The sequence below is a fragment of the Schistocerca americana genome, chromosome 1 (genome assembly GCF_021461395.2).
Source record: "Schistocerca americana isolate TAMUIC-IGC-003095 chromosome 1, iqSchAmer2.1, whole genome shotgun sequence".
NCBI classification, from domain to species: Eukaryota; Metazoa; Arthropoda; class Insecta; order Orthoptera; family Acrididae; genus Schistocerca; species Schistocerca americana.
This window is the reverse complement of record NC_060119.1, coordinates 1,156,827,390-1,156,845,643: the sequence shown is the minus strand read 5'-3', so window position 1 is coordinate 1,156,845,643 and position 18,254 is coordinate 1,156,827,390. Positions and strand designations below refer to the sequence as shown.

General features: G+C 45.4%; 1 protein-coding gene across 1 annotated transcript in view; it reads left to right on the top strand.

Annotated features, from left to right (window-relative positions):
• LOC124597583 (trypsin-like) overlaps nt 1–17,667 on the top strand; it is a 54,059-nt gene extending 36,392 nt beyond the window's left edge. The window contains exons 5-6 of the mRNA XM_047135946.1: nt 7,634–7,792; nt 17,506–17,667. Coding sequence (XP_046991902.1) covers nt 7,634–7,792; nt 17,506–17,667 — 321 coding nt within the window. The remainder of the gene's footprint in view (nt 1–7,633; nt 7,793–17,505) is intronic.
• Nucleotides 17,668–18,254: the final 587 nt, after the last annotated feature.

The window sequence follows — 18,254 nt, the reverse complement described above, 5'->3', positions numbered from 1 at the left end:
ACAGGGCGTTCAAGATAGACTGCTCAGTGTTTACGGATGACAGGAATGAACATTAGAAACAAAAAAGTGTAGTAAACATGGGCTCTAAAACGAATACTTTGAGAGCTACGAGTAATTCTTGATCTTCGATACTGTGAAACAAACCTCATCTACTGCAAGCCCTTTCTTTCCATATTTTGGGATGTGGTAGTGTGGACCAAAACAAGAAAAAATTTCCCGTAAACATGTGCTCTAAAATGCATACCTTAAAAGTTACGAGCACTTGTTCCTTTGAAGACTTGTGTTTCAAAGTAGCGAAAATGAACAAGTGCTCATAACTTTTAAGGTATATATTTTAGAGCACATGTTTACTGGACATTTTTTTTTGTTTTGGTCCATACTACCGCTTCCCAAAATACTGAAAGCAACGAGTTTACAGTAGAAGAGATTTGATTTTCGGTATCGAAGATACAGAATTGCTCATGGCTCAGAAGGTATGAGTTTTAGAGCTCGTATTTACTTACCTACAAGGTCTACAACTTCGCTTCTGCCTTTTTTTTCTCGAAGTTCGAGACTTTATTGTGAAAAACTTACAAAAAATTTACGATTCAAGGTATTGGCCTGGGTTGGCCACTGTTTTCTCCTAGCCTTAGGGCAGCATACGAATCCAGCAGTGTATAAACTCTACATCTTTTCAGGGGAACAATGAATCGATCCAATTTTGCACTTGTTCATATGACCGGAAGTGCTAGTCAGCTTGGACGTGCGTCATAGATCGAGAAAGCTGGCAGTCAGAGGGTGGAATATCTAGAGAATACAGCGGATGGGGTAGATCTTTCCATTGCGACGTTTCAAAGTATGTTTTGACTGGATCTTCAGCTTGGAATCGTGCACTGTCGTGTTGCAAAATCATTTTTTCATGTGTATCGCTGTAGCGCGGCCGTTTGTCTTTCAGTGCTCGGCTCAAACACATCAGTTGCTTTCGATAACGACCTCCTGTGATTGTTCCCGTCGCTTGCAGTAGCATCGAAAGCTTTCTCTCTTTCACAACCGCGCCGGTCTTAAACGTCAAAACCACCATTCTTGAAGCATGGAAACTATTCTCTGCGAAGGTCTGTCACTAACAGGCATCTCATCATAGGTCTTACCCAGATTTTTATGAGCCTCAGCCGCAGATTTCTTCATATCAAAGCAGAAAATTGAAACCTCCCGCAGATGACCAGAATTGGGCTCGTAAGTTGACGTATTCAGTCATGAATAACTTTATGATGCAATCAAAAATCGACTGATATTTTGATGGCATTATGTCATCAAATGTCTAAGTTTACTGTATGACACTTAAGTCGAACGACTTGTACTACTTCTTTCCACTACTACCGTCTATTGCAAAACGGCGGAAGAGTAGTTGTAAACGTTATATTTTGTTTCGAATAATCATTCCTGTCACACCCCTGAATACTGTGTTTCCTCCTGGAACACTCTGTATTCAACGTCGAAGATTCGTATGACCTGTGGTTTATTATTGAAGACACCATTAAAGTACTCGACATCTAGGCTACGGATACCGTTATAAATGTAGTTCTTGTAGACCGAAGAAGGATTTAGTTAGTCGTAATTTTCTGAAAGGAATCTGAGAAAGATTAGAAAACGAGGGCAATGTAATTTGGATGGCCGGAATCAAGTTTGAACCTGCTGTATCGAGTGTGAACCCGCTGTATCGAGTGTGAACCCGCTCTGTCCTCCCACAGGGAAACACCTCAATACTATTACAACTCTCTTGATGTCAACTAATTTACATTGCTTCTTAAATTAATTGACATTTGACAGCGATGGGGGATCCCAACAATAAACCAATGGGAGCTGTACAGGCATCGTTGGCTCACACTCCGTTGCCACTTCCACTCCTCAAAGCATCGCACATTGCAGTTCTCAAGCAGAACACTTTCTAGGTGCGCAAAGTTTCGCCTATGACAAGGAAAAACACTTAACTCGAGCAGTACATCTACATCTTCATCTACATCCATACTCCGCAAGCCACCTGACGGTGTGTGGCGGAGGGTACCCTGAGTACCTCTATCGGTTCTCCCTTCTATTCCAGTCTCGTATTGTTCGTGGAAAGAAGGATTGTCGGTATGCTTCTGTGTGGGCTCTAATCTCTCTGATTTTATCCTCATGGTCTCTTCGCGAGATATACGTAGAAGGGAGCAATATACTGCTTGACTCTTCGGTGAAGGTATGTTCTCGAAACTTTAACAAAAGCCCGTACCGAGCTACTGAGCGTCTCTCCTGCAGAGTCTTCCACTGGAGTTTATCTATCATCTCCGTAACGCTTTCGCGATTACTAAATGATCCTGTAACGAAGCGCGCTGCTCTCCGTTGGATCTTCTCTGTCTCTTCTATCAACCCTATCTGGTACGGATCCCACACTGCTCAGCAGTATTCAAGCAGTGGGCGAACAAGCGTACTGTAACCTACTTCTTTTGTTTTCGGATTGCATTTCCTTTGTATTCTTCCAATGAATCTCAGTCTGGCATCTGCTTTACCGACGATCAACTTTATATGATCATTCCATTTTAAATCACTCCTAATGCCTACTCCCAGATAATTTATGGAATTAACTGCTTCCAGTTGCTGACCTGCTATTTTGTAGCTAAATGATAAGGGATCTATCTTTCTATGTATTCGCAGCACATTACACTTGTCTACATTGAGATTCAATTGCCATTCCCTGTACCATGCGTCAATTCGCTGCAGATCCTCCTGCATTTCAGTACAATTTTCCATTGTTACCACCTCTCGATACATCACAGCATCATCTGCAAAAAGCCTCAGTGAACTTCCGATGTCATCCACCAGGTTATTTATGTATATTGTGAATAGCAACGTTCCTATGACACTCCCCTGCGGCACACCTGAAATCACTCTTACTTCGGAAGACTTCTCTCCATTGAGAATGACATGCTGCGTTCTTTTTTTTTTTTTTTTTTTGTGGTTTTAGGGCGCACAACTTCAATGGTCATTAGCGCCCTGACTACTCTAAGAATGCACCGCGAGGCACAAGTTGACCACAACAACTAAAAGGGAAAACACGATAAAAGACAGACTGACAGGCATAGGATTAAAAAACAGCATCATCAAATGTCCTTAGCGAGGTTTGTCAAATTGATAAAACGAAGAACACGAGCAGCTGCTCGTGGGTCATCCGCTAAAATGGCATCGAAAGTATTTGGCAGGATAAGATCGAGGCGCAGTGTGTTAAGATCTGGACAGGACATTAAAATGTGTCTAACCGTCAGCAAGTGCCCACATGGGCAGAACGGCGCCGGCGCAGCCGTCAGCAGATGGCGATGGCTGAACCGGCAGTGTCCAATTCTTAACCGGGCTAAAACGACCTCCTCCCGCCGAGAAGGGCGTGAGGAGGACGTCCAAGCCACGGGAAGAGGTTTTAAGGCCCGAAGCTTGTTGTCGGTAAGTGCAGCCCAATCGGCATGCCACAGCGATAAGATGCGCCGACAAATGACCCTGCTAAAATCGGACGAAGGGACACAACAAGAAGCTGTCCGAGGCTGGAGGACCGCAGCCTTGGCCGCGGCATCTGCAGCTTCGTTCCCAGGGATACCGACATGGCCAGGAACCCACATAAAGCTAACTGGAGAACCGACGTCCACCAGCTGCTGAAGAGAGCGTTGGATCCGGTGTACGAAAGGGTGAACCGGGTACGGATCACTGAGGCTCTGGATGGCGCTCAGGGAATCTGAGCAGATGACATAAGCAGAATGTCGGTGGCGGCAGATGTAAATAACAGCCTGGTAGAGGGCAAAGAGCTCAGCTGTGAAGACCGAACAATGGCCATGGAGCTGGTATTTGAAACTTTGTGCCTCGACAATAAAGGAACACCCGACCCCGTCATTGGTCTTAGAGCCATCTGTATAAATGAAAGTCATGTTGATGAACTTCGAACGAAGTTCCAAAAAACGGGAGTGGTAGACCGAACCGGGGGTGACCGCTTTTGGGAGCGAGCTGAGGTCAAGGTGAACGCGGACCTGAGCCTGGAGCCAAGGTGGCGTGCGGCTCTCGCCCACTCGAAAGGTTGCAGGGAGTGAAAAATTAAGGTGTTGAAGGAGGCGACGAAAGCGAACTCCAGGGGGTAGCAGGGCAGAGACATACAACCCGGATTGACCGTCAAGAGAGTCGTCAAAAAAGGAACGATAAGACGGATGGTCGGGCATTGACAGTAGCCGACAGGCATACCGACAAAGCAGTATATCGCGCCGGTAGGTGAGTGGCAATTCGCCAGCGTCAGCATGAAGACTCTCTACGGGACTGGTATAAAATGCTCCGATCGCAAGTCGTAAACCCCGATGTTGTATGGAGTTGAGGCGGCGTAAGATGGATGGCCGTGCAGAGGAGTATACGAAGCTCCCATAATCCAGCTTGGAGCGGACGATCGACCGATATAGACCAAGTAGGACGGTTCGATCCGCTCCCCACGACATACCACTGAGAACACGGAGGACATTTAAAGAACGGGTACAACGGGCGGCCAAATATGACACATGTGGAGACCAGCTAAGTTTCCTGTCAAATGTAAGGCCTAAAAATTTGGTTGTCTCCACGATTGGGAGAGCAACGGGACCGAGTCGTAAGGACGGTGGGAGAAACTCTTTGTAGCGCCAGAAGTTAATACAGACCGTCTTCTCGGCAGAAAAACGGAAGCCATTGGCGACACTCCAGGAGTAAAGACAGTCAAGAGAACGCTGAAGACAGCGCTCCAGGACACGTGTACACTGCGCGCTGCAATAGATGGTAAAATCGTCCACGAAAAGGGAGCCTGATACATCAGCTGGGAGGCAATCCATTATTGGATTGATCGCGATGGCGAAGAGAGCGACGCTCAAAACTGAGCCCTGTGGCACCCCATTCTCCTGGCGAAAGGTGTCGGACAGGACAGAACCCACACGTACCCTGAACTGTCGATCCATTAAAAAGGAACGAATAAAAAGAGGGAGGCATGTATGCATGGTGCGGAGAATGCCCGCCCTCCAACAGGTGTCGTAAGCCTTCTCCAAATCAAAGAACACAGCCGCGGTCGGGCGCTTCCGCAAGAAGTTATTCATAATGAAGGTCGACAAGGTAACCAGATGGTCAACAGCAGAGCGGCGCCTACGAAATCCACATTGCACATTGGTAAGTAGGCGTCGAGACTCGAGCAGCCAAACCAATCGAGAGTTAGCCATTCGCTCCATCACTTTACAGACACAGCTGGTAAGCGAGATAGGTCGACAACTGGAAGGCAAGTGCTTGTCCTTCCCCGGCTTAGGAATCGGGACAACAATAGACTCGCGCCAGCATGCGGGAACATGTCCCTCAATCCAGATGCGATTGTATGTACGAAGAAGAAAACCTTTACCCGCAGGAGAAAGGTTCTTCAGCATCTGAATATGAATAGAATCTGGCCCTGGAGCGGAGGACCGTGATCGGCCAAGTGCGTTTTCGAGTTCCCGCATGGTGAATGGGGCATTATAACTTTCACAATTCGAGGAGCGGAAGTTAGGTGGCCTAGCCTCCTCTGCCTGTTTGCGGGGGAGGAAGGCAGGGTGGTAATGAGCGGAGCTCGAAACCTCTGCGAAAAAGCGGCCGAAGGCATTGGAGACAGCCTCAGGGGCCACAAGGACGTCATTCGCGACCTTCAAGCCAGAAACTGGTGAGTGGACCTTAGTGCCAGATAGCCGGCGCAGGCTACCCCAGACAACAGAAGAAGGAGTAAAACTGTTGAAGGTGCTTGTGAAAACAGCCCAGCTGGCTTTCTTGCTTTCTTTGATAATACGACGACACTGAGCACGTAATCGTTTATAATTGATACAATTCGCCACTGTAGGGTGGCGTTTAAATGTGCGTAAAGCACGTCGACGAGCACGTAAAGCGTCTCTACATGCTGCGGTCCACCAGGGGACCGGTACGCGACGTGGAGAAGGAGGGTGAGGGATGGAATATTCAGCAGCAGCGAGAATGACTTCCGTGAGGTGTGCGACCTGACGATCGCAGCTTGTAAAGGTTTGATCCTGAAAGGTCGCCCTGGAAGAGAAGAGCCCCCAGTCTGCCTTGGAGATGGTCCAATTAGAGAAGTACGGAGAGGGGGTATGCTGCAGGAGATGGATAACACACGGGAAGTGGTCGCTCGAATATGTATCAGAAAGTGCATACCACTCAAACCGGCGTGCAAGTTGGGGAGTACATATAGAGAGGTCTAAATGGGAATAGGTGTGAGATGTGTCCGAAAGAAAAGTAGGGGCGCCAGTATTGAGGCAGACAAGATCGAGCTGGTTGAAAAGGTCTGCTAACAAGGAGCCCCTTGGGCAGGATGCTGGAGAGCCCCAAAGGGGATGGTGGGCATTGAAGTCTCCAGTTAACAAAAATGGTGCAGGTAGCTGAGCAATAAGTTGCATCACGTCTGCCCTGGTAACGGCAGATGACGATGGAGTGTAAACGGTACAAAAGGAAAACGTAAAAGTGGGGAGAGTAATATGCTGCGTTCTGTTATCTAGGAACTCCTCAATCCAATCACACAATTGGTCTGATAGTCCATATGCTCTTACTTTGTTCATTAAACGACTGTGGGGAACTGTATCGAACGCCTTGCGGAAGTCAAGAAACACGGCATCTACCTGTGAATCCGTGTCTATGGCAGTAACTGAAGTTCATGACAGACTTCAGACATGTTTGTAGATTTCACAGAAATCTATGCCGTATGTGAATTTCATAACTTTTACGTAGTTACAGCAGGAGATAAGACTTTAAACTTCATAAAAAAGTACGTTAAATACTGATTTAAAAAATCTGAAGTTTTGCGTACCAAACGGAATGCGATACGAAATTTTGGAGCACTCAGTCGCCGAGAGAGGTATTTTGGTACTCAATGAAAGTAAAAGCTATTTCAATGAGTTCAATAGTTTTCTAGATTATGTGCTATGCTTCAAATTGTGTGTGGAAGCGAAAATTTCCTTCTTTTTCAAAAACGTTAACGTAACTCCGATCCTAATTAAAATTAGAAACAGGTACTTGAGACGTTTAAAGAAGTTATAAACATGTATTCCACTCATGAATTTCAGAAATCTTAGGTCGTTTTTGTCGGTGATAGAGATTTTAAGCTGTGCGGGATTAACCGAGTGGTGTAGGCGCCGCAGTCATGGACTGTGCGGCTGGTCCCGGCGGAGATTCGAGTCCTCCCTCGGGCATGGGTGTGTGTGTTTGTCCTTAGGATAATTTAGGTTAAATAGTGTGTTAGCTTAGGGACTGATGACCTTAGGAATTAAGTCCCATAAGATTTCACACACATTTGAACTTTTTTTTTTTTCTTGAGAGATTTTAAAGCTTTTTTGTATCGCTGTGGAGTGTGGAGCAACGTGGTGGCTCTCCGCAAAACTGCCACAACGTTCAAACTTCGAAACTAACATGTGAGATGACAACTAATTTAAATTGGACTGTAAGTCATGATGTCCTTTATTATTTACTTAAATTAAAAATTTCGCTTTGCTAATGGAAGGGATGTTATATGAAATTCGTGTAATAGATTTTCGTGCATAAATCCTAAGTTTTGAAAACTGGAACATATTACCAAGTCTCTGGTGTAAGAGAAGTCTGTTTTTTTCCACAGTACTTTGGACCGTATCCAGATGGCCTGCTCAAAGTGGATGTACGAACTTGGGCGCAATGGCTGTGCGAGTCTGTGTACGCTGACATCAACTACAGCATCTACCCTACACAGATCTGTGCAATTCTTTTCGAGGACAGGAAGTACTACGACGCCTGCAGTGTAAGTAAACGGCAAGCTTGTGGTGAAAAGTACGTATAGGCGAGGAAGGGCCATTATTCTGTATGACTGACGTTTGTAGTGTGGGGGAGAGTGTTGTGTCTGGAGGATAGTGTACCTAGGAACACATCATGTTTCCTGGTTAGTGTTTCAATGTAGCGACTGATTCTAGAGTCACTTGAAGAAATGTGTACTACAAACATCCATAAGCAGTTTCTGGGACTTCCTATTATTTTTGTTGTTTCTGCGACATGAGGTTGTGTTTTGTGTAGGTTTCGTAAATTTTATGTGTTTCACACATTTGAGCGCTCTTTAATGGATATCAAAGTTATTTGGTGGATATTGTTAATTCTTAAGTTACAGAATTCTGTGTTGGGTAAAATTCCTTGCATTTTAAAGCTAGTTACATAACATGTGAAGTCACACTTTGTCGGTTGTGAACTATTTTATATCTTGCAACAAAAGAAGATCTTCAACGACAGAACTTGATATTTGCAAAGGGATCGACGCCAGAGGTCACATTTTCCCAACCACTGCACCAGGCCCACACTCTGAGGCGCCTGTTGGTGGCAGCGGAAGGAGGCGGGAGAGAGGATACCAAGCGACAAACAGCAGATAGCTGGTGAACTGTACGCACCTGGAAAATCGGTCATGTTTGCTGTTTTACGAACGAAAGCAAAGTGTCGTGTCAGTGTGCATGCGCCATGAACAAAGCAAGACGTAGAAAGCATGAGAGGACAAGTGTGAGCAAAGGCGCATTGGTGACACGACCTGAGGAGCCAACCAAGGGCAAAATGTTGGAAGACGAATTGGGAATCCCCAATAGCAACGAGCTCGTAATTGAGACCCCCATCACCTCCAAAGAGGACGAACAGAAGACCAACGATCACATGACAACACAGCATACCATCTATGTTCTGGCTCTATCTATTTTCATCTAGTATCAGGACAGAGACTGGTGGGACTTCTTCGGCACCCTCGGAGACACTGTGAAGGGTGAAATCAGCGCCAAATGCCTTGACAATGACGCCGTACCTGATGTATGTACGAATTCTGCTCTAGCTATGAGTCTGTCAAGCCTCTTCTTGTCAAAACGATTTTTCTGGCACCAGAGAAGACGCGACCAAAGAAGAGAATGACAGCAGTCAAAGCGTTTTTCAGGGGGCTACTGTGGCTGTACAATGAAGACATAATCTGCAGACGGCTAAACTGCTGGGTTTGGAGATGTGGTCATACGGCTACATAACAGGACCAATAAGAAGAGGCAACCACTCTTGGACTTGGCTGTAGACTTAGCTGAGAACCAGCAAAAAAAGGGAGCCAAACAAGTCTGTGAGCCGAACAAGTTGAGACTCTCCTGGTGGGACTCGACACTAAGCCACGTTGCTATAAGTGCCAAGAAGAGGGCGATATGGTCAAATACTGCCGTAGTCAGCGAATGTGTGTCAAGTGCGCAGACAAGCACGCCAGTCAGGCTTGCCCACATAAGGAAGTACACCAGCCAACTTGTCTCCACTGCGGTGGGACACATGTCGCAAGCTTTTGCGGCTGCAGAGTGTGTGCAGCCCGAGACATCGCCAGTGAGATGCAATAGAGGAAGGAGACATCCCAGGACAGCTCGGCAGACACTGACCACACCAAGAAGTGCTATAGGAAGTGAAAACGGCCCAAGAGCAGACTGGAGGCGAGGTGGAAGTGTACTCCCTTCCCACGCGGTCGGATGCGCCCCCCCCCCCCCCCCCCCTGGTAACTGCGCGAAATAGAGTGGAGGCAGTCGACCAGACTCCTGAGAAGTCAAAGTCGCTGTAGCCTCGCACCAACAGTCTGCAAGAAGGACGACCCACGGTACAACATCGACGACGCCCTACACGAGGCTTTAGGATTATGCTCAACAAGGATATGGAAGTGGTCTTCCTCCTGTTGAGAGAGGCTTACCATCGCCACTCACATGTGGAGACATGAGCAGCATACACAGGTGCACAAACTTGCCTCGCTGCAGCCCTCCATCACTACAACACCAAGAGATGCAGATTCCCCTGCTGGACGTGAAGAAGCATCAGCTTGAGACATGAGATAGGATGAAAGAGATGGTGAGCAACTGTGCAACACAAAAGCCGGAAGTCAACAGAAAAGACAGCACCTCAGTTACCGAAACCGAGAAACTGATCAAGTAGTGCAAACTATTTAATTCATCAACAGCTATGACTGTTTAATAGACACAGAATGGCAGAAGATTCAATCCCAAACGAAGAGGAACAGGGTTACAAGCGGCAGCGTAAGAGGAGCTGGTCTATGAATAGCAACATAGCTGGCTGCCACTACAAGGAGGAGGGCAACGCCCAGCAGCGTAAATCCACAACAAGTAGGTGACTTTGCTGAAGCAAGCTGATGACCCTTAAAAACTGGAGCGCTACAAAACCAACAAAACATGGTCAAAACACCACAGCACCCCAACAGGTGGAAACCCCAACAGTTATAGCCAAGGTTTTCGGAGGCTTCCCCTTGGCTTTAAGTCGAATGACAGAAGTATCCATTGCAACTCCTCCTACAGTCTCAATTGGGAGACAGTAGTGAGTATAACCCCACCTCCTCTCAAATATATATTAAAAATGAAGAAATTCCTCCAGCTGTGTTTAAGGTGTAGATTTTATTAGTTTCAACGATGTAACAACGTCATCTTCAGGTACGTACACTTCTTGACGTCAGCTGTGTGCAGCTGATACTAGAAGTCAGTGGTGAGATACGGACATGTTCCGTGTGGAAGGTGGTTAGTAACTGACTTCTAGTCAACTTCTGACGTCAACAAGTTAGTAACAACCTTCCACACGAAGCACGTCCGTATCTCACCACTGACTTCTAGTATCAGCCGCACGCAGTTGACGTCAAAAATGTATGGGCCTGAAGATGACGTTGTTACAACGTTGAAATTAGTTGCCAAAATAAAATCGACACCTTAAATACAGCTGGAAGAATTTCTTCATTTTTAATATAAATTTGTACCAGCTGACGTCCCACGGTCCTTCATTTCAACTATGGATGTACGTAGAGCCTCTCAAATACTCCTACTGGCGTCACCGCAAACAAAATAAAGATGGAAACAGAACAACCTTATTTAAGACATTCGCCGTGAAAATGTGGATTTGGATACACTAGTAAGGCGTCCTCCATAAGAGGAAGGAATGAAATGTGCCAGAAAAAAAGTCTGTATCACCCAGAGTCTCACACTGGCAATGCTAGCACTCGCTTCGCTCGATCGTCGGTGCAAGGGCCGCCTAAGGCTGTATCTCTTTTTGAGAAACAAAAGCGGAATTGTTGTCTTGCCGGTGGAGAGGGTTGTCAGTGGTGGTGTCATCACCAACATAGTCACCGTCAGTGTCGTCACCGGTGCAGCGTGTGCCGACCCTGTGTACCATAGGCAACTGCGTTTGGCACTAGCTGACACATGCACACGAAGTGGGTGCTATAGCATATTAAGTTACTCTGATCCAGAAAATTGTCGCTGAAAGCAGTCTGTAGTGTTTTTACGAACGGAGCTCGCTATGCCTGACAATGAGAGCCCTGGACAATGCCGACAAAAACTAGTTCAAGAAGACTTGGTACAGATAGATGTGTCCTATATGATCACAACCCACTTGGTCATCTCCAGAGATGTAGAAAAAGTCCCGTGAGACCAACAATCCTGTACTCGTCTCAGACAAATCCACCAACTGCGGTAACACTCTGCATCCAGTCCTCTTGGTGAAGTATCCAGGAGATAAGTCGTGGGAAAAACTACAAGGTGCCGTCACATAAATCGCATGAGGAGATTACTGCGCAAAGGCATTGAACGTTGACTTCGAAGGAGCGCATGATGTGGTCACGAAGTTCCTGACTGTACACTTCGTAGCTGAGACTGCACCCAGGGACCCCAGATGGCGTGAGACTGTGATGGAGACTAAATGCGACTTTTCCTTGCTCGTAATGACATGGGAAGTTACTGAGCTGCTGAGCAATCTCGGGTTCTATGGAGTGGCAGGCTTTCGCAAGGCGACAGACAGGAACCAGTCACTGGTCTAACTGCTAGCTGTTTGTAGGCCTAATCTGGCACAGAGAGAACAAAGACATAGTGCTTGTCTGGAGGCTGACGCGATTCAAGCTTGAAGTTCCCCAGGCAAGGAAAGAACTGTAGAATGTTTCACTGCCATGAGCTAGGCCACTTGGTGAAGTACAGCCGACACGCTGAGGCATGTGTCAAGTGCACGCAAGCACATGACTCATGCATCTGGTGCCACCCACACGTTGCTGCACTGGTATGTGTCAGCTGTGGCAGCAAACAAACGTCCATGTTTCACAGCTGCCCACCTGTTAGTGCTGTGAAAAGAAGCCAAGATGAAGGCGTGAAAAGAAGACCCACACGACTGGCACTCCGTCTCTGCTCCACTACGAAGACTATGAGTGCTCGCTACATAAGCAGACGAAGCCAATGACTCCATGGAACACACAGCCCTCAGCGAGAGGACGGCAGAAACAATCTACATCTACATCTACATTTATACTCCGCAAGCCACCCAACGGTGTGTGGCGGAGGTCACTTTATGTGCCACTGTCATTACCTCCCTTTCCTGTTCCAATAAGACTGCTGTTGGAGAAGCTCAAATCTGCCCTGATGGCAGCGTGGAGGAAACACTCCATCTGATGTGTCCCATCACCACTGTGGCTTCACCACCCCCTGCTACCATTACAAGATGTGAGAAGTTGCAAATATGAGAAGAATGCGGGGAGCAATGTCAGGCCTTGCAAAATTGCTCCGAGCTGATGAGGCTGCTACATAGCCTCCAATGGACGCCTCTACACCAGTCCATGCCAAAAGGTCAACAGGAGAGTCATTGTGAGACGCTTCCAGTGATGCCCATGCCGCAAAGCCACAACTCTTCTCATGTGCGTCCAGACACAGAGGGGTAGTGTTAAAAAAATGTGCCATTCAAACGCAGCCTATGACACTAGAGAACAGGGAAACGGTGGGTCCCATAAATGTTCAGCTCCAGGCAGGTCTTCCCTCAGGAGAGGGTGAAGGATGCCACATCCAAGTCACCTGCTTCCTCAGTCAAACCACACTGAGAGGCTGGGATGAACCACAGCATCAAGAAAAAGTAATACAGGGCGAGATGGATAACATCTGCAGATTCTACGATTCTGGAGGCTGACCTGCACGCCATGATACCCCAAAAGCGAAAGAAAAAAGCAAGTATAGAACACTACCTAGAGACAGCTGGCTGGCGAACTTCCATGTTCGAAGACAATCACAGCCATGTCCCCCAAAAACAAATAAATTGTGTCCCAATAACCCATCTAAAACCAACTTAGACACCAGGACATGGGGCACTGGCGAAACCGATAGTCCCATTCAACAGCACATAAAAAAATCACTTACTTACTAGGAACCCCTGAAGATGGCAAGAAACTAGCTTGCTGAAATATCGCACCCTTTGGACGACAGCACCCACCCATATACCTGAGAACTGTTCAAAATTGAAAATGTAACAGCAACAGTCTAGGCCATATAAAACACTTTATTTTAAGGAACTGTGATCGGTTTCGATCAATGTCCGATCATCCTCACATTGTGACATTCTGATTGCTGGAGTTGGTGGCGCGACCCACATGACTGGCTGGTGTAAAGAGCACCTGTTCCATAATAACGATGGATTATAGGAGGAAATTGAGTATTTAAATATCGCGTTTTGTTTGGTATCTTTAATCCTCCTCCACTTTTCAGTTAGATGGGTAAATACACTGGTGGAAAAAAAATTACTACACCTGGAAACACGATGACGATTTTGATCTGATGTCAGCATATACCGTCTGGGGAGGGGGGGGGGGGGTAGCAGATGTACTGATAATGGTTTCATCGTTGTCCACTAACAAAGTGGTATAGTTACCAGAGGCCACCTATGTCTACGCTGTAATAGGGAATGCTCACAGCCAGAAGACTCATTATAGTGTAAACGTGTGAAACCAGCAGGCAACCATGTTCGGGAGACACACTCGTGCTTCCTGCAGCCATCTGAGCGAGTTTGTAAGGGGTCAAATTGTGGCCTACCGAGTGGCAGGATGGTTCCTTCGGAGAACTGCCACCCAGTTGGACATGCTGCATCAGTAGCGCAACTATGCTGTTATCAATGGTCGCGTGAACATTTTCACACCTGTAGACGCGGTTCTGGATGTCCACGCAGCACAGACGAGAAACGGCGAAATGTAAGGACAGATGCCACTTAACAGACAAAAGGGCTTGTGAGCCCATAGCGTCAGCACGAACTGTTGCGAAGTGGTTATTAGCAGAGAGACTATGGACATGCACACCTCTAACCTGGCTTCCACTATCGCCTCATCATCGATGTACTCGGTTCAGCTGGTACCCTCAGAATATTATATGGCGCGCTGTCATCTTCAGTGATGAAAGCAAATACTGCCTGCAAACAATTGGTGGTCGTTCGTGTGTATGACATGGACGTGGTGAGAGCTGTCTCGTAGAGCGCATTCATCTAAGACACACTGGCCCCACCCTAGATCTTACGGCCTGGGATGCAATAAGCTGCACCTCTTGTTCACTTTTGGTGTTTCTAGTGGGGACGCCAGCCAGTGCTCGGTAATGCAGAATGTTGTTAAACCCGTTCTTTTGCGATTCGTGCAAAAGGAAGGTGATGGGTTCTTCCAAGAGGTTAATGCTCGCCCACACCCTCCCTGTGAAAATCAGTGTACCCTACAAGGTGAGCAGCAATTTACTTCCCCAGCACGATCTCCGTATTTGTCTCTAATCGAGCACATATTGGATATGATGGCACGAGAAGTTCCCCAGACAAGGAAAGAACTGTAGAATGTTTCACTGCCATGTGACTCGACAACCAACAACTCCTACAGAACAAAGTGTGACTCGTCAACCAACAACTCCTACAGAACAAAGTGTGACTCGTCAACCAACAACTCCTACAGAACAAAGTGAACATGTCGAGAGTGCGTGACAGGATGTATCCCAGGACAGTGTTGGCCATCTGTATGACCGAATGGATGTTAGAGTCAGCATTTGTATTGCCACTGTGGAAACTACACCATGTTCTAATATGGGGGGTTCAGCATGGATCAATACCTGATACCTCAGAACCACGCCATACATTTTTTTTTTTTTTTTTGTCATGAGTCTACTGACTGGTTTGATGCGGCCCGTCACGAATTCCTTTCCTGTGCTAACCTCTTCATCTCAGAGTAGCACTTGCAACCTACGTCGTCAATTATTTGCTTGACGTATTCCAGTCTCTGTCTTCCTCTACAGTTTTTGCCCTCTACAGCTCCCTCTAGTACCATGGAAGTCATTCCCTCATGTCTTAGCAGATGTCCTATCATCCTGTCCCTTCTCCTTATCAGTGTTTTCCACATATTCCTTTCCTCTCCGATTCTGCATAGAACCTCCTCATTCCTTACCTTATCAGTCCACTTAATTTTCGACATTCGTCTATAGCACCACATCACATCTCAAATGCTTCGATTCTCTTCTGTTCCGGTTTTCCCACAGTCCATGTTTCACTACCATACAATGCTGTACTCCAGACGTACATCCTCAGAAATTTCTTCCTCAAATTAAGGCCGGTATTTGATATTAGTAGACTTCTATTGGCCAGAAATGCCTTTTTTGCCATAGCGAGTCTGCTTTTGATGTCCTCCTTGCTCAGTGCGTCATTGGTTATTTCACTGCCTAGGTAGCAGAATTCCTTAGCTTCATTGACTTCGTGACCATCAATCCTGATGTTAAGTTTCTCGTTGTTCTCATTTCTACTACTTCTCATTACCTTCGTCTTTCTCCGATTTACTCTCAAACCATACTGTGTACTCATTAGACTGTTCATTCCGTTCAGCAGATCATTTAATTCTTCTTCACTTTCACTCAGGATAGCAATGTCATCAGCGAATCGTATCATTGATATCCTTTCACCTTGTATTTTTATTCCACTTCTGAACCTTTCTTTTATTTCCATCATTGCTTCCTCTATGTACAGATTGAAGAGTAGGGGCGAAAGGCTACAGCCTTGTCTTACACCCTTCTTAATACGAGCTCTTCGTTCTTGATCGTCCACTCTTATTATTCCCTCTTGTTTGTTGTACATATTGTATATGACCCGTCTCTTCATATAGCTTACCCCAACTTTTTTCAGAATCTCGAACAGCTTGCACCATTTTATATTGTCGAACGCTTTTTCCAGGTCGACAAATCCTATGAAAGTGTCCTGATTTTTCTTTAGCCTTGCTTCCATTATTAGCCGTAACGTTAGAATTGCCTCTCTCGTCCCTTTACTTTTCCTAAAGCCAAACTGATCGTCACCTAGCGCATTCTCAATTTTCTTTTCCATTCTTCTGTATATTATTCTTGTAAGCAGCTTCGATGCATGAGCTGTTAAGCTGATTGTGCGATAATTCTCACACTTGTCAGCTCTTGCCGTCTTCGGAATTGTGTGGATGATGCTTTTCCGAAAGTCAGATGTTATGTCGCCAGACTCATATATTCTACATACCAACGTGAATAGTCGTTTTGTTGCCACTTCCCCCAATGATTTTAGAAATTCTGATGGAATGTTATCTATCCCTTCTGCCTTATTTGACCGTAAGTCCTCCAAAGCTCTTTTAAATTCCGATTCTAATACTGGATCCCCTATCTCTTCTAAATCGACTCTTGTTTCTTCTTCTATCACATCAGACAAATCTTCACCCTCATAGAGGTTTTCAATGTATTCTTTCCACTTATCTGCTCTCTCCTCTGCATTTAACAGTGGAATTCCCGTTGCACTCTTAATGTTACCACCGTTGCTTTTAATGTCACCAAAGCTTGTTTTGACTTTCCTGTATGCTGAGTCTGTCCTTCCGACAGTCATATCTTTTTCGATGTCTTCACATTTTTCCTGCAGCCATTTCGTCTTAGCTTCCCTGCACTTCCTGTTTATTTCATTCCTCAGCGACTTGTATTTCTGTATTCCTGATTTTCCCGGAACATGTTTGTACCTCCTCCATACATACTGTTCGAAAAATGAATCTTGAGTGAACTGTATACCTCTAAAAGTTTGTACTAATTTTATTTTTGCTGGCAGTGTATGTAAAGATATGAGAAATATTACAATGTATGAATGCTCTTTATATAACAGTATAATTAATTACATTTATGCTTTATAGTCATTGGAGAAATACGTTTCAGTATGCGTTACTAATACATAATAAAATCTAAAACAGGCTATTAACTTGGAACTTTGAGTTTCATCTTTCCTTTCAAACGTGGCAAACGAAAATGTCAGTATATATGAAATCGAAGTATAATCAGGCGATGTAAATATCATCAATTGATTTGAAAAATGAATTTATGCAGAAGTAAGCTCAAATTTCTTTCAGGAATGTGTAGATTACCAGTTTTATTCGAGTCACTAATGTTAGATACTTATAATTATTGGACTATTCTATGTTTCGACTGTAATAATTATCTTGACTGAAATACTGAGATTTATGTTTAGGGATGTGAATAACATTTGATCCCAATCACTAAAATTTTTACATTGACTGGAAATAAATGTGTATTACGTTAAGTATGGTCAGACTATACCTTTTTAAAACATAATTTTTTAAACATGCTTAGGTAACTTTATCAGGTTATCTTTGCAGGGTGATGAACATGCTTAGGTAACTTTATCAGGTTATCTTTGCAGGGTGATGGAGGGGGTCCGCTGCTCTACGAAGGAAAGGTTGTGGGGCTGGTGTCTTGGGGACACTACTGTGGCGAGCCTCCCTACCCCTCAGTCTACACACGTGTCTCCAGCTATGTGGACTGGATAACTGAGAGGACAAATGGCTCACAGCTGTATCACTAGCGACTTAGGATTTGTACTTGTTGCAGTTCTTAAATACTGATTAATATTATGTTGCAGGTTATTTTATAACAATATGTAAGTAGGCTGTTTAGGTTTTTTTATTGGTAACGCCACCTCTGTATGAAAAATCACTGGCTGTGCTGTGTGCAGTCTGTGGGTAGTTTGCATTGTTGTCTGCCATTGTAGTGTTGGGCAGCGGCAGCTGGTTGTGAACAGCGCGTAGCGTTGCGCAGTTGGAGGTGAGCCGCCAGCAGTGGTGGATGTGGGGAGAGAGATGGCAGAGTTTTGAAATTTGTCATGAACTGCTATATTTATATATGATGATATCAAGGTAAATACATTGTTTGTTCTCTATTAATATCTTTCATTTGCTAACTATCCCTATCAGTAGTTAGTGCCTTCAGTAGTTTGAATCTTTTATTTAGCTGGCAGTAGTGGCGCTCGCTGTATTGCAGTAGCTTGAGCAGCGAAGATTTTTGTGAGGTAAGTGATTTGTGAAAGGTATAGTTTAATGTTAGTCAGGGCCATTCTTTTGTAGGGAATTTTGAAAGTCAGATTGCGTTGCGCTAACAAAATATTGTGTGTCA